This window comes from Dermacentor andersoni, chromosome 8 (assembly GCF_023375885.2).
Source record: "Dermacentor andersoni chromosome 8, qqDerAnde1_hic_scaffold, whole genome shotgun sequence".
Taxonomy (NCBI): domain Eukaryota; kingdom Metazoa; phylum Arthropoda; class Arachnida; order Ixodida; family Ixodidae; genus Dermacentor; species Dermacentor andersoni.
The window spans coordinates 56041780-56066744 of record NC_092821.1 but is presented as its reverse complement, the minus strand read 5'-3'; the positions used below and the strand labels follow the sequence as shown (position 1 = coordinate 56066744).

The window sequence follows — 24965 nt, the reverse complement described above, 5'->3', positions numbered from 1 at the left end:
CTTTTCAATTTTATTACGATGAAGTCTACTATGCGCCTAAAACAACTGTACTCATATTTTTCCAACGTACGTAGAGCAGGATTTGGAATAACAGGAGAGGTCAGTTCAATTAAAGACATACATCAGCCCTGGACCTCATCAACGGTAGAATGTCATTTCTAGTTTGAGGGTCCACGTTGCCTTACATACTAAGCACGTCCTACTTTCCTCCATTTCAACCATTCTACTAGGCCGTTTACTTGTAGGATTTCGTCATTCTTGCAGTTGTGCCTCTTGGTCAAATAGCTACCTTTAGAATGTAAACGCCTATGCCTGTCCCAGTGTCCGTTCTTATGGCTTTTGGAGTGCTGTTCCTTAAACTCAATCTTGGTGGTATAATAAGGCTGCTGCTTGTATCAAAGAACAGTTCTTATTCAGAACATTACTACGATGGCAGAGTGACGGCAAGATTCTTGCAACTCTTTTGAGCACACCTGTAGGCCAGCCCTGTGAAAAATTGAGGCAGAAAGCATCGTTAATAATTATCTACGTAATGCGTAGGCATTATCTAGGTAATGCGTAAGGATCGACGTAACGTAATTATTTTCTACATAATCACTTGCAAGAGTTACGACACGGCGCAAATATGTGGAAAGAGCGGTGACGATTACATGACAGAGATGGCGGGTCCGCGCCTACACGACGACCGTGAGATTAAGACACTAGAGCCATAACACCATGACGGCAATGGTGTGACGATGGCGGCGTGACAAAGATGGTACGATGAGTGAAGTGACAAGATTGATGTGATGACGATGATGCGGACGGGATTACCGTACTGAAATGATTAGAATGGTATGATGACAATGCCGCGGTGAATATGAGATAGCAATGGCTATATAAGGACAACGCTGCATCAATAACGGCATGACGACAAAAGCTTGACGAAAGGTGGCAACACCACCATAGCCTCAGCAAAAATATATAACGACAGTATGCGCCGACTTAAAGCGCCACCGAAAACGTGCGCGTGCATACCGTACCTAAATTTTTAGGCGAGCTTGCAAGTTCGTGTTTCGTTATTTTAAACAGGTCACTGATTTCAACAGTCTTCTGCAGCTGCAAGGAATGCTATCCAAAAAAGGCCTTCTCGTGCGTTGGCGCGTTGCCTTGTATAGACATTATTTCAGAATGCGTACAAAAAATGCGTCCCAATTGCTCTAGTAGAAGCTTTAGGGCGGGAGAAAGCCTTTACAATATCAACTTCGCGCGTTTTTCTGACCCATCTTTTTGAACTACGACTTTTCTCTGGTCTTGTCTGCAAGAAAGTGTTTGTCATGTGACGAATTCGTGAGTGTGAGCTGCTCTGTTGTTTTCGCTAGTTAGCTCGACGCTTAAATGTATAAATAAGACTGGCGAAGTTTACTGAGAATATGTCTCGCGCTTGTCGGCTGAGTGGTTGCGTTTTTGGTGTGGTTCTGACTGGACTTATGCATACCATGAGCCAGAGACTGCAGCTCAATTTCACGGGGCATTCAGTGGGGTTTTTGACACGGAATGAAACTCCTACCGGAAGAAGTTGCCTGACTGTGTGCACAACATGTGGGACAACCGCCTGGGGCTGCGGCTACCAGTACAATGCCTCCGTACAGGGGATGCAGTCCCCTGCCCAACGGGATATCCATGCCCCGACGTGACACTCTGTCACGACTGACCTGTGTGAAGTAACACATTATGTCACGCCGCCAAAGCCACGGCTAAAGCCTGGACGCTTTGACTACGCCAAACCGCCTGCAACCCTTGCAAAAGGGGCGATTTCACATAAAAGACGCAGCATGGATTGGAATAGCAAATTAGTGGACAGCTACACAAATTAAGGGTAGTAGTTTTATCAGCCGCATGAACTTGTAAACATTGCCATACTAACTAAATTAACAAGCAAGTGTCACGCGCACACAAACAAACATGAATGCATCTCACTCGGTGAACGTTGAAACTCGCTGTCAAAACTCTGAAGTAAGAAAGCGCAGCAGCAGCAGCGAGCTAACTGCCAGTGCGTCTCGCATCAACGCGAACTAAGCCGTGAAAACACAGCGCGCGGACTGTGCCACGTCGCAGATGGCTTACAAAATACAGCGATGCGAGGTAAAACCCCACTCACCCCTACTTACCCTCCCCATGAAACTTTGGGTGCGACGGAAGTCGGCGCGCTTCCTTCCCGCTTTCGTCCCTTTCGTTGTGCGAGATTGAGCCGATATCGCCGGCTCACCCTTGCAAGCTTTGAATTTGTTACTTTTTCACTTTACTGCTTGTTACTTTGGCTCAGTTGCGAGGGAAACACCGACGCTCGCCGCAAGGAACCGGCTCCTAAGAGCTGCGTTCTAAAACGGGGCCTCAAACTTGAGAACTCTTGAGCTCTTCTTGCCAAAAGAATGCAAGCGCTTTCTGCCATGCCTGGCTTCCGAAACTATTACCCTCACATGGCATTCGGGTTTAAGCGCCTTTGTACTAATGATGATTACCTGATATCTAACCTTTGCATTGTCGAGATACCGCACTATACGACCAAGGTCTGCTGCCTTGCCCAGTTTCGTGGCTTCTATCCTGATCGTCCTTAGCAATAGGTCAGTGCTTTGGATGGGCACAAAAGCAATAGCACGGCAAGCCTTATTACAAATTCAACATTCTTCAGAATAGCAAAACCTCCTTGTTTGCCAGAGGCAAGGAAAGACAGCCGGTGCTCTTTCAAAACTAAATGACGAGTGTAATCGTTACACGTGAAACTACAGGTTTGTAAAGCGTAACTATATCTATTCGCTCAGAAATAAATCAGTTCACTTCACCTTCTGGCGCGCACTTTGAAACACGCCGCACAAGGCTCAGGAGTTCTAGTGCACTCAGCTTTGGCTCGAAGGAGAACTTTGAACTTTGCCTTAGAACGCTTTCAACCTTTTTTGAAGACATCTCTCACTGATAGCCTTGAAGATGATAATAATAATGATTATGGGCAAGGTTTGTTGCCACAGGAGCTTTGTGCTGCGGCCAAATATGGCCAGAAATCCTTGCACACCCTGTTAACCTCATGTGGCTTCTGAGCAACATGAGAAACTTCCCTTCGCAATCATTTGAGCACCCGCACTGGTTTTTCCCACTCACTTCTCAGGATCTTTGGCACTGATTCTATGGACGACTTACAAAGCAAAGGCACCAATCTCTAGACGTCGTTGGGCAAGTGGTTGCAGCAGATGCAAATGATAACGTCAGAGCTTCAAAATTGGCATTGATCAATAGAGCGTCTATAGAACGCGGTTCCAACGAAGAACATATAAAAAGACGTGGTGTAGTCGAAATTTTTGTAGCACTCTTGTACGTTGGGCATGTTAGTACTCTAACTTTCAATGTAATTTTAGCGCCAGGAGAAGAGGACAGCTACACAGCACGATTTCTGGCAAATCGGTCTCGCTGTCTGTCCCTTGATAGACCGGTGCTTCGTCAGTTGCGTCTGAAAAACTGTTAAAGTCCACGAGGATCAACCCTGGGACTCGTTCAGTAGTTCCACAAGGCGCTCTCTCTCCAGTGGCAATAAATTTTGCACACCTCAAGGAAAGGTGCTGGCTCCAAAATGTATTAGGTGTGCCAAACTGCAAAGCATTCGCAAGACCTTTCAGTCTCACTGAGGCAAGCAACGTTTGTGCCTTTTCTCATGTTAGACATTTGTTGCTGACCTTTGCTAGCAATACGTGTGCTTGTTCGTGCATTACTCCGAGGAAACGTCTGTCTACGGAAACGCACAGAATGACAAGAAGCATGAATATGTGCTCATCAGAACTGTCGCTGTATTGTGCGCTCTCACCCCACAGGAACAACTGTGGCACGGTCACTTCGCCGATGAGACACCCTGACGCGGGCAGTAGCACTGCACCATGGTGCGGCCACAAATCAATTTATTACATTGCCGAAAATGTTAAGAAGACACCATACTCACGTAAGCTATCTACACGTCAGATGGCCTTGTTGCAACAATGGGGAAGAACAACGAATGTCGCTATAAAATTTCTCCCCCAAATTATGATCCTTATACAGCACCTGCCATTTGGTCTCAGTTAGTGCCCTCCAGCTCTTAAAATATGTGACCCCGATAATCCCGCTTTCATTTTCTTCAGTCCATCCGCCACCTTATAACTTATAATGAGTAGTAGGCGCCAGTGTCCAGCAGCATCGTCATGTCTTGACCATAAATCTAAGCAGTTGCATTGACTAACAACAACGGCGGGCATCAGATTGTCGAGCTACATCGGATATTCTTTAGGCGGTGATAGGGGAGTTCTGGGTCTTTGGCGTTTGAATAGAAAACCAAAACTTACGATGGTAACTGTTTAAGAAATGTGGTCGTTGAACGCGAGAAAAAGAAATCTTTGTCCGTTTGCATCTCGAAGTTAAGTTTATTCTTTGCCTTGTGAAGTTTGTCAGGATAATGTAATCGCTGGGTCTTTTAGAACGCTTGAGTCTGTGGACACGACGAGATAAATGCCCGAGATGTGCCGATGAAGTTCACCTTTAATCTCCTTTCGTGTCATTACGGGCAGTACTTTATCACTGTGAGAAATTTCAAGAAATGTTAAAATTTCTCTTCCGCACGTAGCGCGCAATCGTCTAACGTTATCGAAGGATTTTTTTTTTTCACTTAAAGTTAGCGAGTGAGTGAAATAACGTTATTAGGTCCAGATAAGAGGCAGGGGAGACCCCGCGCCACCCGGTTAGTCCCACATAAACCGCCAAGCCGAGCTTTAAGGAGATGGAGGTCAGATGGTGGACAACGGAAAAAAAGCTGCCAGTAATTGCATGAAGAACCGCAAGGTTAGAATACGCACGGGCTTGTAAAAGTCTAACGATCACCAACCACACCCTGCATAAGGCGTGGTGCGGGAGGGGGAATACCCGTCCCGAGAGCTAGTAGTGTGTTGTAACCTTATTTAACGTGAGCAAGTTTTTTCCGTGGTGCAAGGGGACGGCGGAGGCGGCGCGGTCAGTGAGTCTTCGCGCGGCCTCGTGCGCACCCTCCTTAGGGTTACAGGGAGGGCCCTCAGTCGACCCGAAGTGAGCAGGAAACCCAGTGAGAGAATGCGGAGAGATACTTTTGGTGCTGTGGAGAATGCAGAGGACCTGAGGGGAGAGCATCGCGGTTTGGTAGGCCTTAATGGCTGCCTTGGAATCGCTATATATTGCCTCTCTGGGACCATCGAGCACAGTCAGTGTGATTGTAACCTATTCGGCTACCACGGGCCTCGAAGTGCCTACCATAGCGCTGCAAGTGAGCCTGGAATCGGAGTCGACGACGGAGACGGCAATTGCCTCTTGTTGGCCATATGCCACGGCATCCACGAAGCTTGCCTCAATGTGGTTGTTGCGTACCTGCTCGAGTAGAGCTCAACCCCAGGCCCGACGTCTGTCGACGTTGTTTGCAGGGTGCATATTTCGGGGAATGTGCGCGATGTGCAGTTGAGACCTGATGTCGCTGGGAATCCCCACGGCGTCGGTGTACTTGTCGACAGGGTTGAGTCCCATCTCGTTGAATATCTTGCCGCGCGCCGCGGTGATGGATAGCCTGAGCAGCTGTGAGCGCTATTGTTCCTCCATTATTTATTCGACCATGTTGTCGACTCCGCGCTTGAGCAGGTTTGCGGTGTGGGTGCTGAGAGGTAAGCCGAGGGCAAGCTGAAAGACCTTCCTGATGATGGAATTGAACTTGTTCCTCTCTGAAACATGCCAATGATGCATGGCCGCCGAGTATCAAAGGTGGCAGAGAACAAATGCATGCATAATGCTGATGAGATTGTGAAAAGCCGTATTTAGATTTCGGACACCGATTTCTAATCACGATGGCCGCCGCCTCTGGGTCTTTTCTTGAAGAGAAGTAGCTCAGATCTGGATGGAGAACATTTGAGCTCAATTGGATGGAGGAAACGCTCGGTCGCATCAATGGAACTCTGCATGGCGGCCTTAACTTGGCTGTCGTTCCCGCCGAATAACCAGATGGTGATATCATCTGCGTAGATGGTATGGTTGATTCCTTGAATCTTCGCGAGCTCCTTCGAAAGCCCGATCATTGCGATGTTGAATAATGTTTGCGAGATTACTGAGCCCTGAGGCGTGCCTCTCTTAAGAGAAGTATCCTTCGATCTTGAGCTTGGCAGTTATCTGGCTAAGGAAAGATCCGACAAAGTCGTAGGCTCTGTTCCCGAGCATGACGCCGGCAAATGACTGGAGAATGAATTGTCGAAGGTCTTCTGCAGGTCTAATCCAAGGTTGGCTCTGATATATCCCGTGCTCCAGGTGATGATCAGATGCTTTATCAGCTTCATAGCGTCCTCTGTCGAGTGTCCGGCTCTGAAACCAATTATATTGTGGGTGTACATATGATTGGTCTCAATGTTTACCTTGAGCCGTTTGAGCAGGGCATGCTCTGCGACCTTATTGACACAGGGCGCCAAAGAAACCGGACTTAGATTGCTGATTGCTGGTGCTTGACCAGGTTTGGTGATGAGTACAGTGCAGGCCATCTTTCACTGTGAGGGGACCTGTCCACTGCGCCAGACCTCTTTAATCCTTTAGTGAGGAAGTTGATCGACACGTCATCGAGATTCCTGAGCATCCTGTTAGTGACGCCATCCGGGGCCTAAGGCAGGTTTGAGGTTGAGGGAGAAGAGGACATATTGGATCTTGGTCGCAGTAAAATCCTGGTCCAACTCCGGCACCGCATACCCCGTGTAGTCCGGAAACTTGGTAAGGGCAGAGCTATCAGTGACTCGCAGGTACTTGTCTATGTGCCTGTCAACAATCAACTCGTCTGGGGTAGAGCCCGTAGCGAGGTGGATGGATCGCGCGAGGCATCGTCTCTGGCTGGATATGGTGCTGCCCTCATCGAGAAGTTGTTTCAGCAGACCCCAGCTCTTGCCTGATCTGAGCTGACCCTCGACGAACTCGCAGGCCTCCGCCCATTGTGTTTTACAAAGGTTCTTGCAGTGCTGTTCAATCTCCCGTTAACCTCGGAAACCTTCTTGCCGAGCCTCCTGTTATGCTTCTGCCCCTTCTATCTCGTGACGAGGGCCTGCTTGGCTTACAGCAGGTGCGCCAACCAGCTGTCCATCTTCCTAATGTCTAGGTCAGTGAAGAGCTCCTTGGTTGCCGCCGCGGCCTCATCCCTGATCCCTTTGCAAAAACCTTCAAAAGTTGTCTCAGCTGTCGGTGCGCGCTTGGCTCTGATCTTGCGGAAATCGTCCCAGTCGCTCAACTTGAATTTCCTCGCTGTATAGCGGGCACTCCTGAGGGAGACTTCCATTACGTAGTGGTCACTTCGGAGGTCTACAACCGTGTTGACCCACTTGACCTCCCCTACGTACTTGACAAAAGAGGGGGCTGAGGTAGTTTCCCAGCATGAGGAGTTTCCTCTCCTAGTGGGGAAAACCTTATCGGTGATAAGGGTCAAGTCCACTACCATCGCAGTCTGCCACAGATCACGCCCTTGGGCATATCATGGGTGTACCCCCACAGCCAATGTTGGGCGTTGAAATCCCCGACGACGACAAGGGGCTGCCCACTGGCCAGGCTGACGGCCCTCTTTAGGATAGAGTTCGCCTTCGCCCTGCGATTGCTGAGGGCGCAGCATAGATTGGGGATAAAGAGGCTGTTTCTTCTGAGGCCCTTTCTGGGTGGGTTCGTGAGGATTTCGGTCATGGCCTGCTGGATGCCATCACTAACTGCGCCGAGGTCGCGAGAGAGGCAGTTATCCCTTTTGTTGACGAGGGTAGCATCTCCCCTACCTCCTGAATGTTATGATACTACCACATAACCCGCGAGTTTGATAGGGGTACTAGTTGCATCTTCCTGTATAGCCATGATTTGGGGCTAAGCTGTGAGAATTCTTAAATATTGCTGCAGAAGCGGCTTCTTGTTGGGAAACCCCCCGCAGTTCCATTGTCAGATACTAAAATTCTCGTCCGCATTATTCATGTGTAGGCTGAGAGGAGGGTTGAGAAGCCCGTAGAATCACGCGATCCGTCGGTGGTGCTAGTACGTGATGTCATGCAGCGACCTGCGAAAGAGTGGGACTGGGACCTCTCCTGGCATCGACCTCCTCCAATTTGCTTTTGCCTTCACGGAGTGCACCTAAGCCCATTTTTGGGTGCGCTATAGCTTCCTGGACCTTTACTAAGCAAGCCTGCATGCTGTGGAAGGCATTCTTGGCTTCCGACAGCAATTTTATAGTCTCGTCTTCCTGTACGTTCTCTACCACTCGACGCTTGGGCACGCGATGATGATGATGATGTATGGGGTTTCATGGCGCAAGGGCCAGGAATGGCCAAAGAGCGCCATGCCTGTGGTAGTGGGTGTGCAGTGTAACTATGATTACTATAAAATTGGTGTGTCGTGGCTGTAAAGGGGCCTTAAAATATACTCTCTAAAGCGCGTAAAATCTGTGTAATAAAATTATGGCGATGACGTATGACTTGTACTATGAACATTTAGATGCATATAAAAAGAATGATACGATAGGTAAAATATATCAGATTATGAGAAATGCCAGAGCAATACTGCCTCCTTAGAGCCCTTGAAACACAAGGGCCTGGAGGCATGTGGTATTCAAAACAATTATCGCAGTGGCATCCTCTCGAGAGAGGAGGCGCTACGAATTCATGGGACTAATAACATGTAAGACCACATCTTTAAGATAACGTAGCACTGTGTCTGTATTAAAAAGCGATTCTGGGATTTCTCAAACATATCCATAGCGACAGGGGTCAAGGCAGGTTCGGCGAGGAGGGTGAAAGTGTGAGCTTTCTAATCTCCACTATTTTAGCAGCTAGTCTGCTTATTTCTTGCTTAACTTGCTTGTTTTCTTTCCTCAACTGCTCGTTAACTCGTCGCAACTCCTGGAGCTCGTTTGTGTAGTGCGAACTGCAAAGCAGGTCGTCACCTCTCGGGTCCTCGTGTCCCTTTCAAACCTTGTTCGCACAGGAGAGCGTCAACTTCTTGCTTCTAAGGATGGTGGACGTGCGCCAGCGGGGCATGGTCCCCCTCGACGTGTCGTACCCCGGCCTGGAGCTGGAGCGAGGCCGAGAACCGAAGTGTCCCCGGGAACATGCCCGTCCTCTGGATTCACGGTGGGAGCCGGAACGTACCCTGGAGGCAGTGTGGCCGCTAGATACGGAACGGCCTCTCGAGCGGCCCCTGGAACGGGAACGTCCTCTGCGCTGAGCTTCCGGTGTGCACGAAGCCTGGAACTCGTCCGCAGTGTCGGAGCGCCGCTGAAGTGACGGCGATGTGGCACCAGCCATCTTGCCGCGCTCACTGCGACGCCGACGCATGATGTATGGGATCTTAAATCTCTGAGGACAGCCCTTACTAGCCCTGAGATGCTGGCCACCACGGAATCTACACTTGGGGATACACTGGTGTTGCTCATCGCGGCTTGGGCACCACAGCCACGGCAAATCGTGTCAGCGGCCCTGTGGCACACGTCGGCGCGATGGCCGAGGCAGCCGTACGTATAGCACACGTCCAGTTGCTTGCGGTAGTGCGAGCACTGCATGAGTAACAATTCATACCTGACAAAGTTTGGTACACAATGCCTGTAGAATGCGACGATGACGGTGTCGGCTTGGGCTATTCTCTTAGCTGCTAAGGGGAGTGGATTATTGGTGTTAACAATATTGGCATCGATGACGTCAGGGCCGTCTTGAAGAAGAATGTTGCTGATCACCTCCTTGCACGTGGATTACTGGGCCGTCTCCTGGGCACTGAGCTCACATACCTTGCCCGAGATGAGTATCTGCCTCATTTGAACGTAGCGGTTCGCATTTTCACGCTTTTGAGTACTGGCGACCATAATATTTTGCTGTAGATTCGTGCATAGATCATCTTGGCATAGATCTTCATGACAGGCGCCAGCGGCGGCGAGTATTGGGTCAGCCACCGTAACAGCGCCGATCTTGGAGGTATTGTGTCCACCTCGTGGCCTAATCACAATCTTGATATTATATCGAGGAAGCGGCTGCATAATTTCCGCTCGTAGCACCTTGGATTTTATCGCAACACACCTGATTTGCCGCGGCGCGCTGCCGGCCGCGGCTGTGGCGCTTTAGTGTCAGCCGTGCGCGATTTGGCGCCAACTCCTCTGGCCCCCACAGATTGCCAACCTTGATCTTGATTAACCTCTTCCGGAGAGATATCCTCCCCCTCCACTTGATACCCCATCTGCAGTAAGAAATGAAGCTTACCTCGCTTTCAAAGGGCCGGTACGCGGCAGACAGGTCATTCAGGAGACGAGAAGCTCCGTCTCAAAGCGCGCGCACGGGCAGGAGGCACGTGGCCGAGGCGCGAGGCGCGCGCCCGCGGGGAGCAAAGCTTGGCTATCCTCTGTAGGCTTAACTTGGCGGCCGCTGCCTGGCTGCTGCCAAAGTGTGCGTCTGTGAAAAATGAACTCTCGGCGCTGCAGATGGTCTCTCTGAATGCCGCTTCTCGAGCTGTGTCGAATGCTGCAGACGCTCTGGCGCTTCCAGGTGGCAGTCCGCAGGAAGTTGAGGGGCCCTATAACGTAAAACTATTCCAATATGTTTTTATTCCAATCTCCTGTCGTCAAATTTGCGTAGCCGCCAAGGCAAGTGCCGGGCGGTCGCCCGCAGGGTTGCCTGAACAGATCAAAGAAACGCTTTCCTCGTTCATAGGAGCTCCCTTTTGTTTGCTTGAAAAACGAATAGCATTGCCTACACCGAGCGGCTTGTCTCAGGTAATTGGCTGACAAGAGGCGAGGAGCACGCTCAAGTGGAGAGCGATTCGATAGGGCCGAGCCACTGCACTGAAAGTCGATAAGCGGATGAAGGTGGTGCCGGCGTCTGCGATTGGTCCGCTTTCCCTTACTTAGCTTGCAGTGGCTGGTCGAAAATCGCGGCGGCATGTAACGGATCCTCAGCAAAGAAGAAATGGCAGAGTGAGGTCGTAAACGTGCCGAGACTGCTCGAAAACGTTACACAGCCGCACAAGAAGTTTTATGATACGCAAATAAACCCATGCTCTCCGGCACGTGCGAGTAGCAAGCGCCTGAGTGATCGGCGGCAGCCATCTTTTATTCCTTTCGGAACGGGGCAGCCTGCGTCTATTCGGAAGAAAATGCAGTTTTTTTTTGCCATATTAATGCATCTTTACTGCGTACACGTCCCTTTGACGCGATGATTTTTTTAGGTTTTGTGACGTCGCGTGACAGGCAGGTGAAGTGGGTGCAGCCCGAAAACTTTTGAGCAATAGCCGGGGGCTAGTGGCGAAAAGGCGTCGAATCATAAATAAATATTTTCTTTTCTTTTTTCGGTCAAATCATGCAGAATGAGTCTGCACATACACGTCATATCAGATGGGGAGCTATTGCGGTTTTCTAGACGTCACGTGACATTCAGGTGAAGTGGGGGTGGCCCAAACAAATTTTTGACCAATCGCGAAGGGCTGTTTACAGAATTGGAATAGAAGAATTAGGCAGAGTTTTACGTTATAGCGCCCCAGGTTGAACCGGGGGCTTATGTGGAACAAGTCCGCTGAGTTGGCCCCTTGCGGCTAAAATCCTTTTCACTTGAACAGCTCTGCCAGACCACTGTTATGATGGCTCCCTACGCTGAGGTTCACTATTGTGAGCATGCGCTATTTCCTCTTTCTTCAGCGTAGATAGAGAGGAAGCAGGCTGCTCTGCTGGATACAGTGCATTTTCCTATAGAGACGGTGTATCGCGCTGCCGAAGCGTCCGTTCTACAAAGCAGGGACGGTAGGTCATCAATGTTTTCGAAGCTTTTGAGTGCACTCTAGGAAACTTGGAAGCGATCCATACTCAATCTCTTCTCAAGGAAAAGAAGCTAGTCCTCGTTCTTCATTTATCCTCTTCGGATCCAAAAAAAAAGTCTCATGAAACCTTGCCATGGATTCCAACTTAGGCGTGCGTAGTCACGGACGGCAAAATGTTTTTTCCATGTTTGTCCGTGTGCTGCTTCGAAAAACATTGTTTCTTTTTGATATGCTAGCACAACAGTTTCATCGCTTCCGCAGGGTTTTCGTGAAAATAATGATCCAATAGGTCAACGATATTTAGCTGCCCGTACGGTAGTCTTTCTTTCAGATAAGTCGCTGTTTTAACTCTCCTCGTGGCATGTGAAATGCAGTGGTAGCGGATAAGTAGTGTCTTACGGCTATACGAAAGCCACGCCGCTCATATACTTTTACCGGCATGTAGGAATTGAGCACTGCGGCTGAATGGTTCCAGAAGACGGGCGGCCTGAGTATAATCATTATTACCATCATCATCATTAATCTGTTTTTAAGCCCACTGCAGGACATCCCCCCCCCATTCCACAGCGCTCTTCATTTACACCTCTAGTGCCTTAGCTGACTGTGACTTGCAGCTCCACATTTTGTAATTTCATAAACCCGCCTAATTTTATTGCATTGTCAGTAGTGCTTCGCTTGCGGCGGCAGACATGTTATATTTCTGATGATCTACCGATGATCTTACCTTACGCATGCGGTGGCCTGCCTAGCACCATGTTTTCTCGTTACGTCGACTAGAATATTGGCTATCGCCGTTTCGTATATCATCCACACTGTCTTCTTCCTTTTTCTTAGTGTTTAATAGTGTCTAACATTTTACGCACCATCGCTCTTTCCATGGTCCTTAACTTTTTAACACGCTTCTTTGTTAACCTCCATGATTCTGCGGCCTATGTAGGCATCGGCGGAGTGCAGTGATTGTGCACTTTTCAACGACAGTGGTAAGCATGCGGTCAGAATTTAGTAATTCTGCCGTGTGAATCCCATCTATTTTTATACTTCTGTAAGTTGCCTTGTCATCAACCACCGAGAAGGCTAAGTATACGTTCAAGGTTACAATGATTACTTATGCGGCAGAAGAATTCTAGACGCTACGCAATGTCACTTCAAGCATACAGACAAACCACACACCGTTCATTGCATGCATATACAAAGTCATAAACTACAAAGCGGCCCAATGAACAGCTTTAACCGAATGTATAACAATTCCGAGAGGGTGGCAGGTCTTGTTGTGAAACTTTATAAGATGTACAAAATGAAGGTTGTACAGGTCTACGCCCCTACATCCAGTCATGATGACCAGGAAGTCGAAAGCTTCTATGAAGACGTGGAATCGGCTATGGGTAAAGTCAAAACAAAATACACTATAGTGATGGGCGACTTCAATGCCAAGGTAGGCAAGAAGCAGGCTGGAGACTAGGCAGTGGGGGAATATGGCATAGGCACTAGGAATAGCAGGGGAGAGTTATTAGTAGAGTTTGCGGAACAGAATAATATGCGGATAATGAATACCTTCTTCCGCAAGCGGGATAGCCGAAAGTGGACGTGGAGGAGCCCGAAAGGCGAGACTAGAAATGAAGTAGACCTCATACTCTGCGCTAACCCTGGCATCATCCAAGATGTGGACGTGCTCAGCAAGGTGCGCTGCAGTGACCATAGGATGGTAAGAACTCGAATTAGCCTAAACCTGAGGAGGGAACGGAAGAAACTGGTACATAAGGAGCCGATCAATGAGTTAGCGGCAAGAGGGAAAATAGAGGAATTCCAGATCAAGCTACAGAACAGGTATTCGGCTTTAACTGAGGAAGAGGACCTTAGTGTTGAAGCAATGAACGACAATCTTGTGGGCATCATTAAGGAGTGTGCAATAGAAGTCGGTGGCAACTCCGTTAGACAGGATACCAGTAAGCTATCGCAGGAGACGAAAGATCTGATCGAGAAACGCCAATGTATGGAAGCCTCTAACTCTACAGCTAGAATAGAACTGGCAGAACTTTCGAAGGTAATCAACAAGCGTAAGACAGCTGACATAAGGAAGTATAATATGGATAGAATTGAACATGCTCTCAGGAACGGAGGAAGCTTAAAAGCACTGAAGAAGAAACTAGGAATTGGCAAGAATCAGAAGTATGCGTTAAGAGACAAAGCCGGCAATATCATTACTAATAAGGATGAGATAGTTGAAGTGGCTGAGGAGTTCTATAGAGATTTATACAGTACCAGTGGCACCCACGACGATAATGGGAGAGAGAAGAGGCTAGAGGAATTCGAAATCCCACAGGTAACGCCCGAAGAAGCAAAGAAAGCCTTGGGAGCTATGCAAAGGGGGAAGGCCGCTTGGGAGGATCAGGTAACAGACGATTTGTTGAAGTTGGAAAATGCTAACATATTCCTATACCATAAGAAAGGGGACGCCAAAGACTTGAAAAATATAGACCGATCAGCTTACTGTCCGCTAACTACAAAGTGTTTACTAAGGTAATTGCAAATAGAATCAGGAACACCTTAGACTTCCGTCAACCAAAGGACCAGGCAGGATTCCGTAAAGGCTACTCACATATATTCCATATTCACACTGTCAATCAGGTGGCAGAAAAATGTGCGGAATATAACCAACCTTTATATATAGCCTTCATTGATTACGAGAAAGCGTTTGATTCAGTCGAAACATCAGCAGTCATGGAAGCATTGCGGAATCAGGGTGTAGAAGAGCCGTATGTAAAAATACTGAAAGATGGCTATAGCGGCTCCACAGCCACCGTAGTCCTCCATAAAGAAAGCAACAAAATCCCAATAAAGAAAGGCGTCAGGCAGGGTGATATGATCTCTCCAATGCTATTCACAGCGTGTTTGCAGGAGGTATTCAGATACATGGATTGGGAAGAATTGGGGATAAGAGTTAACGGAGAATACCTTATTAACTTGCGATTCGCTGATGATATTGCCTTGGTTAGTGACTCAGGGGACCAATTGCAATGCATGCTCATTGACCTGGAGAATCAAAGCAGAAGGGTGGGTCTAAAAATTAATCTGCAGCAAACTAAAGTAATGTTTAACAGTCTCGGAAGAGAACAGCAGTTTACAATTGGTAGTGAGGCACTGGAAGTGGTAAGGGAATACGTCTACTTAGGACAGGTAGTGACTGCGGATTCGGATTATGAGACTGAAATAATCAAAATAATAAGAATGGGCTGGGGTGCGTTTGGCAGGCATTCTCAGAACCAGAACAGCACGTTACCATTATCCCTCAAGAGAAAAGTATATAACAGCTCTGTCTCACCAGTACTCTCGTACGGGGCAGAAACCTGAAGGCTTACGAAAGGGGTTCTACTTAAATTGAGGACGACACAACGAGCGATGGAAAGAAGAATGATAGGTTTAACGTTAAGGGATAAGGAAAGAGCTGATTGGGTGAGGGAACAAACGCGAGTTAATGATATCTTGGTTGAAATCAAGAAAAAGAAATGGGCATAGGCAGGACACGTAATGAGGAGGGAAGATAACCGATGGTCATTAAAAGTTACGGAATGGATTCCAAGGGAAGGGAAGCGTAGCAGAGGGCGGCAGAAAGTTAGATGGGCGGATGAGATTAAGAAGTTTGCAGGGACAACATGGCCACAATTAGTACATGACAGGGGTAAATGGAGAAGTATGGGAGATGCCTTTGCCCTGCAGTGAGCGTAACCAGGCTGATGATGATGATGATAATAGCAATTTCTCAGCAACTGCACACAAATAGAAGATATCCGTCTCACGTCCCTACCGCAAGATTGACGCATACATATTAATGTGGCACCAAGGGGCGTAAAATGCCGTCGGTCTGCTCCTAGCCTTCAGCTTTTATTTCCTGCACTGCGATTATATGTAATTCTCGTTTCTTCGCAATGCGATACAACTAATTTTCAGTTTTTTTTTAGTTGCTAAGCAGCGGACATAATTTGTTCGCACGCGCCGGGACCTTTCCAGCGACACAATTTTCCTACCGGGGACACCGCCGACAAGACGCTCTCGTTTTCCATCTCAGTGCTTTGCGCTCTCGCCGCGTCGTTTAAAAGTTAAGCTCTTAGACGCCCATTGTCAGGGATGACGCCCGCGCTTGAACAACGCTGCCACGTTTTAACGCGATAGAGTTAAGGGCTCCGTGATGGAGAAAATCCGGTGTCACCGTCCGGCACCGGCGTCCTCAGCGGACGAACTCATCCCGAACAACGCATCCCCAAATGCGCATGCCCTCCGTGGGGCGTATAGGTGTTTTTAATTGGATTTCTGGAAGTCAATTACGTACGCAAATTTGTTTAGTACAACTTGTACACAACCTACAGTCATCATATCGTCACATTGTAATTTGAATATACGAGAAAAAGTAATTGTATCACGGAAACTCATACACAGATCCCTTTTAAGGCAATATTCAAGCTGCCATGTGAGGTCTGTCTGAATGTAAGAGTGAGGGGGCCAGCATGGTTCCATACAGCACCATCGAAGAAACAACCATAAAACTCGCCTTCGTGCATGCCGTTCACTGAGAGTGTTTACAGTGAAACATTACGTTTACATAAGCTGCATTTGCCGGGAAACATAAGAAGCAGTCAAGGAGCTTTTAATGCTATCGTGCTCCACTCTTGAAGGCGAAGCTTAAGTGTCCTCCCAAATTTTTAACAATGGAGCTGTAAGAACCTTGCTGGCTTCTCTTGACGTGCGCAGCCTCGCGGAGCTGGGGGAGACAGAGCTGAGAGAGAGTGAAAACTTAGTATAAGATTAGCATCGCGCAGCATAGCGACACGGGGAGGGTGGGGGAAGCGTAGCGTGGGAGAAGGAGCGGCGCGGACGCCAGCGAGGAACGGGGCCCGGTTGCGTGCCCTCTATTGTGGCGCGCGAGGCAGGGGATCACGTGAACGAGGAGGGGCGTTCTGCTCCTGCGGCTGCTAGGGTGCCTCGTGAGGCTTATAGCGCGTGAAAAGACAAGGCCGAAAGGAAGACGCAACACGCACAGGCTCCTTGCTAACTTGCAACAATCTCTTTTTCCAGCAGAGGAGCCATACATATACACACCTTTATCGCATAAATCATCATACATGCGCTGTTTGCAAAAGATATTTTACACACCTGTGTAAGATATCTCGCATTGTGTCCGTTGAGAATTTATGGTGTTTCTCTAAAACTTGTTCACAACTGTAGTGGCACTTTTGTGCCCAGACTGCGGAAAATTGTATGTGAAGCGAACCCGTGGATGACAAGAGACCTCGTATGACTTGGGCGAAAACTAAAGCAAGTAAGAAAGCAACATAAAGCACGACCCTAAAAGTGCTAACGCCGAAAAGCTAACCAACCTGCGTGTACAGCTTGAAAATGGTATTTTGAAAGCTAAAGACTATTGTCAAAATGTTGCTTTAAAAACTTTCTTCTGTCATCCCCGGATAAGTTCTGGCGGAACTTAGCGCCGAAAGAAGCCCACGTGTCCCATATTTGTGGGGATTGTTTAATACGGACAGATCAACTGCACTTAACAAGTATGCACTTAAGAAGTATTTTTGCTTTGTGTTCACGAACGATGATGGAAAGACACCGCGCATAGCTATTTTAAATGATGTTCCACCCATCGGTGATCTCGACGTAAGCGAAGCAGGTGTACTGTCCTTGCTTCTTGATCTTGATATAAAGAAGTCGCCCTGTGTCGACGAAAAAAGCTAATGCTTTTTTGGTGAGATACGCCGAATGGTGCGCCAAATATGCTTGCGTTATTTATAATAAATCACTTTCATTTTAAGAAATCCAACGTGATTGGAAACATGCAAAAATAATTCCCATTCCTAAATCAGAAGACCGTTTATTGCTCTCCTCTTACCGTCCTATCTCCCTACTTTGTACTTCATAAAAACTGATAGAAGACATAATATTTAACCACATCTCAGTCTTCATTGAAAGTAATGGCCTACGCGACGCGCGACAACACAGCTTCCATTGTGCTAAATTCACTGTAACACAACTATTAGAAACAGTGCATGAAATCGCGGCAGCACTAGACGGTCAAGGCCAAATTGACATGATATTAGATTTTAAAAAAGCCTTCGACAATGTGTCTCCCCGAAAGTTGTTATCAGAGTTAAAACCTATGCTCGAAACCGACCAAATACTTCACTGGATTGAGGCGTACCTTACGGGCAGGCGACAGACAGTCGTTGTTAATGATGCGAAATCAGACTTATCCGATGTGTAATCTGGAATCCCACAGGGATCAGTCTTGGGCCCTCTTTTCTTTCTAATTTTTATCATTGATATAGTCAATATTATACCAGTTAAAATTCGGCTGTTTGCAGATAACTGCGTACTTTACCATAAAATTCCCAGCGAGGCAGATCACACGATCCTAAATTCATCTTTATCAGCAATAGCGACATGGTGCTTAGAGTGGCAAATGAGCATTAACCTAAGAAAAACAGTATCAAGGATCATTACACGCAAAAAAAAAGCCGTTACTCTTTGTACATCACATTAATGGCCGCAACTTATTCTGTGTTCCAGTATATAAATACTTAGGTTTAGTAATTACGTCGGACCGTAGGTGGAATAGTCATGTAGCTCACATCAAAAAAAGGCATGAAGAAGCTCGGATACGTGAGGAGGACCTGGCTATATCTACAAGAAATATAAGATTACTAGCACACAAGACATTTATCAGACTATTGTCAGAGTACGCTACTCCTCTCTGGGGCCGTTACACCCAAGCAGGCATAAATATTATTGAAAGGATACAGCTGAAATCAGTCAGGTTTATTTTTTATTTCTACCACTGTCATACATCAGTTAGCGGTCTTTTACAGGAGGTGAACCTGCAAACGGTAGAGGTAAGACGATATCGAGAGAGGCTCAAAATGATATATGTAATTCATCAGGAGCATGTAAAGCTCGATAAAAAATTGTATATTATACCTTGTAGCCGGCACCCAATGCGTTCGTCACATTAATTCAGGTTAGATGAGTACTCGTACCATACCACTTTACTTAAGCAGTCGTTCTTCCCCCGAACCATCCATCACTGGAACGCCCCGGCCTGAAAACGTTCTTCAAAGCTCAACCTTATCATTCTTTGTGCACGCTCTCGTTAATGTATGACCCGAAACGTTTCCCACGATCTCTGTCCTGTTCCTATACTATGTGATATAGATCATATCATGCTATGGGCGCCCTTATTTTTGTGTGTATAAGGCATTATGCAAACATATGCTGTATTTCACATGGTATTAGGTTGTTCAACCCTGTATGTATATCCCACTCCTGCCTAGGGCCTGTAAAACAGGCTGGCAGTACGAAATAAATAAAGAAATACAAGAGTATATCGTAAGAACCCGCCTAATTAGTAACACAAGTTATGCATATCAGCTTTCAAATGCGTTATTAATTATAAATTCTTTATTCAGGCCAATTTTGTACCTCATATTCTTTGTACACCCCCTGCAGCGCGTAGAACGTGTTTCACGTGCTCCGCTACAGCTGCATCTGTCATCGAAACTATATAGTCTTTTTCGGGTCTTGGGTTCACATGTTAGCCCTCCGTTATTGGGAGCTGTGCTGTGTATCCGGACCATTAAGCATCGCCGCTGAAATAGAGCCTTCCTTAGAACTTACATACTCATTCCATGCCAAACAAACTAATCTAATTATCTTTCTATTTACATAATGAATTGGTCGTTAGTGCTTAGCAGGGCCCTTTATACTGTGACCGCTACAGCAGTCATGACAACGTAGAAGGTCAGGCGTGGGGAACACGACACGTTTGGCTCACGAATGGAAGGATGTCATGTTATACAATTCATCAGCTGGCGTCACCTTGCCGGTGTACTTGCTCACCTGGGCTCACGCAATAAACGTGCCGGGTCGTCGCCACTCTGCCATAAAAACCCAATGGTGCGACTCTTCTTGGCTGCAGTGTCTTTTATAGTTCGTCCATGGCTGCAATTGCTGATATTTTCACTTTCTATTTTCGTCATTGATTTCAACACGTACTATAGGGCTATAGTCGAAAATGATATCGAGTTAAATGTAATAGCTGCAATTTGGTAATACAGCTTTGCTTCCTTCATTACTTCCGTTGGGATAATTGCATTCTCTTTCAGATAACTCAAGATGCCTTCTCTGGGCAACAATAAATACTACAGGGAGAACACTTCAAACCTGTGAAGATGGATTCTTTGCACAATGTAATCATGTTGGGATTTATCCTTATCGCTACAGGACAAGAGTCTGTGAAAATGCAGGCAAGGAATAAATCTGTACAGTTTAGGGTCGGTGCTCTCAATACTGAAAGATTTCATTTATTTGGCGTGGATTCGTTTTTCAAGCAAATAAAGAGACAGAACAGTTGAATAAAGCTTTATTGCATTTCTAAAACATTTTTCTAGCTTAATTCAATGTTAAAGTTTGTCGAAAAATTTTCGTCAGTTTCGTTTTTTTTTTGTGCACGAGGAAAATAAATTTTTGTCGCAGTCAATACGTGCCAGCTCCGGCATTCGTCATCTATGTTTGGAGGCTGTTGAGTCGTATAGTCGCCATTTAGGGAAAAGGGGTGGTGGTAGGTGTCGTAAGCGTCTGGTGCAGAAAGTCCTCGGTCTATACGTCACACATGGTCTTTATTCACCATGCTAATATGAATAAATATTTTTCGACAGCAATATTTTATGGACTGATCACATCGACTTCATTGGAGGCAAACTTGCGCAAGCCGCTGGGGCGCTCTACAATTTAAGGCCGCTGCCACGCAAGGTCCAACTTATTTTGTACAATGCTCTCTTCCTGAGTCACGTACACTACTGCTGTCTCGTGTGGAGTACGACGTCTGCTACAAACATAAACCGGTTATTCTTGCATCAAAAAAAGTAATACGTAGCATCTGTAATGCTCCAGTAGACGCTTAAAATGCACGTCTATTCAAACAGTTGAAATTACTCACACTGCATTCTCTGTTAGAGTTCAGGTTGTTACTAGTCTAACATAAAGAAGCAAAACAAAGCCAGTTATACATCACGTCGTTAGCACAATTAGAAACAGAACAGAATACAGTACATGGTCACCTGAACGCTGGTATTTGCCGCATCTTCGCACTATGGATTACCACGCCTGTTAAACACGCTTAAATATAACATTGATGTCACTTCTTGTCCTATATCGCATTTTTATGAACATTTCAATGATTTATGAACACGAATTAATTTGTTGTTTGCGACTGTTTCTGAGGTAGACTGTCGTTACAGATCTCCGTTTGATATTAGCCTCTGTCAACGGCTCAATCATGTTTTATTGTCTCCTTACAATGATTACTTTGTTAATGATTCTATCACTGCTTTTCTTGCTCTAGTGCACACTGTGGATTGCATAGTTTTTGTATGGTTTGTAATGTTTTCTTTACATTGAATTTCTGTTTGCTGGCATAATGTCTAAGCAAACTTGTTATTTTATTTTGTTTATGTATTGTTTTTGTCGGTCCTGAATCAGTTCCTGTGCCGTCTGCTGCTGCCCTGAGACAGGGTTTAATGCCCGCCAAGTTGCTGCGAGCAACTTTTTCCTTAAATCCCCCATAAATTGTACGTTTATTTAAATAAAGGCATATTGTATAATACAGGCAATGGCCAGTCACTGGTCTTTAACTGTGACAAAATGAATGATTGTCCAAATTCATATTCGTGAAATAGAGACAAAGTATAAAGTTAACGGAAGTTCCACATCTCTTGAAAAACATTCGGCGGCGACATTAGCGGAGCGAGGTTTCGCAGTCTGAAAATTACTAGATGTACCTAAGTTACCGCTGCACCAGACATAAGTGGATCTATGTAGTTTGTGATTACTTATTTATTGCATGACAATAAAGGTGCAGCGAATGTAACCGAGAAGGTCGCTATACTTAAGCGGAACCACTGCGAAGCAGTGTGCTCCAGATTTATTGTTAAGACAAATGAGCTACGCAATGGCGCCTAAAGAAGATTGCCATAGCGATGGCGCAAAAATCAATGAGGTGATGAAAGAAGGTGCAGATGAAGCAAGCGCAACACTCTTCCATTTCGGTTACCCAATATAGCGTCAAAGTGCTTCATCGAAGGTAAGCACAGACCCAGAGGCACAAAGCTAATGCTCCAAGTCAGCGTCAAATAGTTTCTTCGAACATCGTTGTCTATGCAATTCAGCATATATGGGGGCACATGCCGGCGCGAAAGGGCTTCTTTGAAGAGAGACATGTATGTACAATGCCGTCTTCTGCTGTGTGGAGCGTGTGAGCGGCCGGCTTTGCTTTGCAGGGCGCCACCTGACGGCACTTGCTGGGTCCGAAATAGTGTAGCCAAGATCATGCGCGACCTGATACACATGCAGAACTGCTTCCGACATGTGGTAGCGATGGAAAGCGCCTTTGTTTTCCCTATTCTACGCTCAGTCTGAAGGCACTTGCGACACGGCAAATACCGTAGAATGAAGCGTATTGCCTCTTAACGTGCGCCAGTTCTTCCGCAAGAAATTAAAGGCGCTCACATACTGGTCAAGATAACAAGGGCGCTTGACAACATTATGCCGCGAATGCTCCTGGGTACGCTATCTCAGATACAGCAGCCGCCGCCAGGTATCGTTCACATTGCAAAGCGTGCCGTCCAGGCGCTCCACACAAGAGTGGGTGACACTATAGATATAACGACATACTCAGGGAGCCGAGATGAACCGATATTTCATCCGGCACCCTGTTACCTGCGCACAGCAACCCCATGCGCTAACCATTCGACCACGGACGAACCAGTGAGCAAGGTAGGCGGGATAATGGTTTGCCGCAAACATAGATAGATAGATAGATAGATAGATAGATAGATAGATAGATAGATAGATAGATAGATGGATAGATAGATAGATAGATAGATAGATAGATAGATAGATAGATAGATAGATAGATAGTGCGTAGAAAGTGCGTACGTACTAGCAGACAATTCTCAGAATTTCTTTAGTGCTTTTCTTGCTTCTCATGTTCATCCTGCTTAGACGATATCTTAATGTTCCAGACAAAATTGTCTTGCATACAATCACGAGATACAGTCTTTCTTTTTTAATGCCGAGTTGTTTACAGGTTTATTTTTGTTACTTTTCCTTTTATTTTATTTCCTTTTTACGACCTAATCATGGTGACGACACCAAGTTTTTTTCTTTTTTAAGCCCAGTGATTATTTACTATTAAAGTGTTATCACATTTAACAATCAGCCATTCTATCACTTTTGCAGCATGCAAACTCAGAGCAGGCTTCTTTGCAAACTGAGCAGTAATGCAGAAAAGTAAGCGTTCAAATGGGCAGGACGAGAACGGTTGCCTTTCTTACTTTTTCATTTTGCATTCCTTCCTTATCCAATCTAAAGCTACGAACCATCTACTTTGACAATATTGTTGCGGGGATGTTGGGTGTATGACTGCATTTACAATGTATCTACAAGGAAAGTCAATTAGGTTAAACATGGCTGACTAGCAACAACACGCAGCAGCCAGCGTCTCGCGATCTTCTTCTTCATCCCTCTCTTATTTCACCCTTCCGTAACAGGAACCCCGGGTAGGGAAGCGCCGCCTCGGTGCATGGTAGGTAAATAATTGCGAGCGTAGTATGGCTTCAGCCGCGAAACGTGCACGACGTCAACAGGCGGCGCACTTGATGATGGATGAAACTGTAACGGCGCGATCTCGTAATTGACGTCGTTAACTTGACGTAGGACTCCACATGGCCCTGTGTAGCGAGAGAAAAGCTTCTGGGACAGGCGACCCGACGACAAGGTGACCAAAGCAGCACCCAAGCACCTGTGGTGAACTGAATACAAGTGGTAACGCAGTTTTTGCAGAAGCTGCGAGGCCAATCAGCGAGTGCGGGCGAATTGACGCGCCATGTGAGCGCGATCGATGACTTCACGAGCGGACTCAGTGACAACACGTGGTACAGAAGGTAGGATAGTGTCAAAGGGCAAAGTAGGGTCACGATCATACAAAAGATAACAGGTTCAATATCCTGCGGTGTCCTGTCGGGACGAGTTATACGCGAACGTCAGGTAGGCCAGTGAGGCGTCCCATTCACGGTGATCGTTGGAGGCGTACATCGACAGCATCTCTGTGATTGTTCGGTCGTGACGTTCCGTAAGACCGCTCGTTTGTGGGTGGTAGTTGGTAGACAGCTTGTGCTCAGTGGCACAAGAGCGGAGGAGGTCCTGAATACTCGAGACAAGAACGAGCGGCCGTGGTCTGTAACTGTCGAGGTGCACCATACAGGAGAACGACGTCGTGAAGGCGAAAATCGGCGACGTCAGTTGCGCAACTAGTCCGCAACGCCTTTATTATCGCGTAGCGTGTCGCGTAATCAGTAGTGACGGCGATCCACTTATTCCCTCTAGTCGTCGTCGGAAAAGGGTCAAGCAGGTCAATGCCTACGCGAAAGAATGGTTCAGAGGGAACTTAAATTGGATGGAGTCGGCCGACAGGTGGCAGTAGAGGTTTTTTCCGGCGCTGACACAATTCGCAAGTTGCGACATAACGACGCAGCGAGCTGTAGAGCCCAGGGAGAATAACCGGCGTCGTACGCGGTCGTACGTACGCAAAACTCCAAGGTGTCCCACCGTAGGCGCATCGGGAAGTTGTTCGAGAACGACGGATCGCAGTAGCGAGGAAGGAGCAACCGTTTATCTTTTGTATGATCGTGACCCTACTTTGCCCTTTGACACTATCCTACCTTCTGTACCGCGTGTTGTCACTGAGTACGCTCGTGAAGTCATCGATCGCGCTCACATGGCGCGTCAATTCGCCCGAGCTCGCTGATTGGCCTCGAAGCTTCTGCAAAAACTGCGTTCCGACTGGTGTTCAGTTCACCACAGGTGCTTGGTGCTGCTTTGAGGGGCAACTCAGGACCATCAGGGTTGATATTGCGGCAGTAGAGGATGCCGTCATGCAGCATGAACATGTGGCACGTGCCGTCGGTACTGCCAGATTGCACGCCGGTGATGATGGACTGTAAAGATGCGTCGCGTTGTTGTTCAGGGCGCACGTCGGTCATGTCAGTTAAAGCCATCGCGCAGGTCACCGGATCATGCGCAACAGGATCGGGAGGATCCATGGGGTGACGCGAGAG

General features: G+C 47.0%; 1 protein-coding gene across 1 annotated transcript in view; it reads left to right on the top strand.

Moving 5' to 3' along the window:
- The window catches only part of LOC126538927 (uncharacterized), a 169753-nt gene extending 149616 nt beyond the window's left edge, over nt 1-20137 (top strand). The window contains exon 12 of the mRNA XM_072289678.1: nt 19956-20137. Coding sequence (XP_072145779.1) covers nt 19956-19988 — 33 coding nt within the window. The 3' untranslated portion in view covers nt 19989-20137. The remainder of the gene's footprint in view (nt 1-19955) is intronic.
- The last annotated feature ends 4828 nt before the right edge of the window (nt 20138-24965 follow it).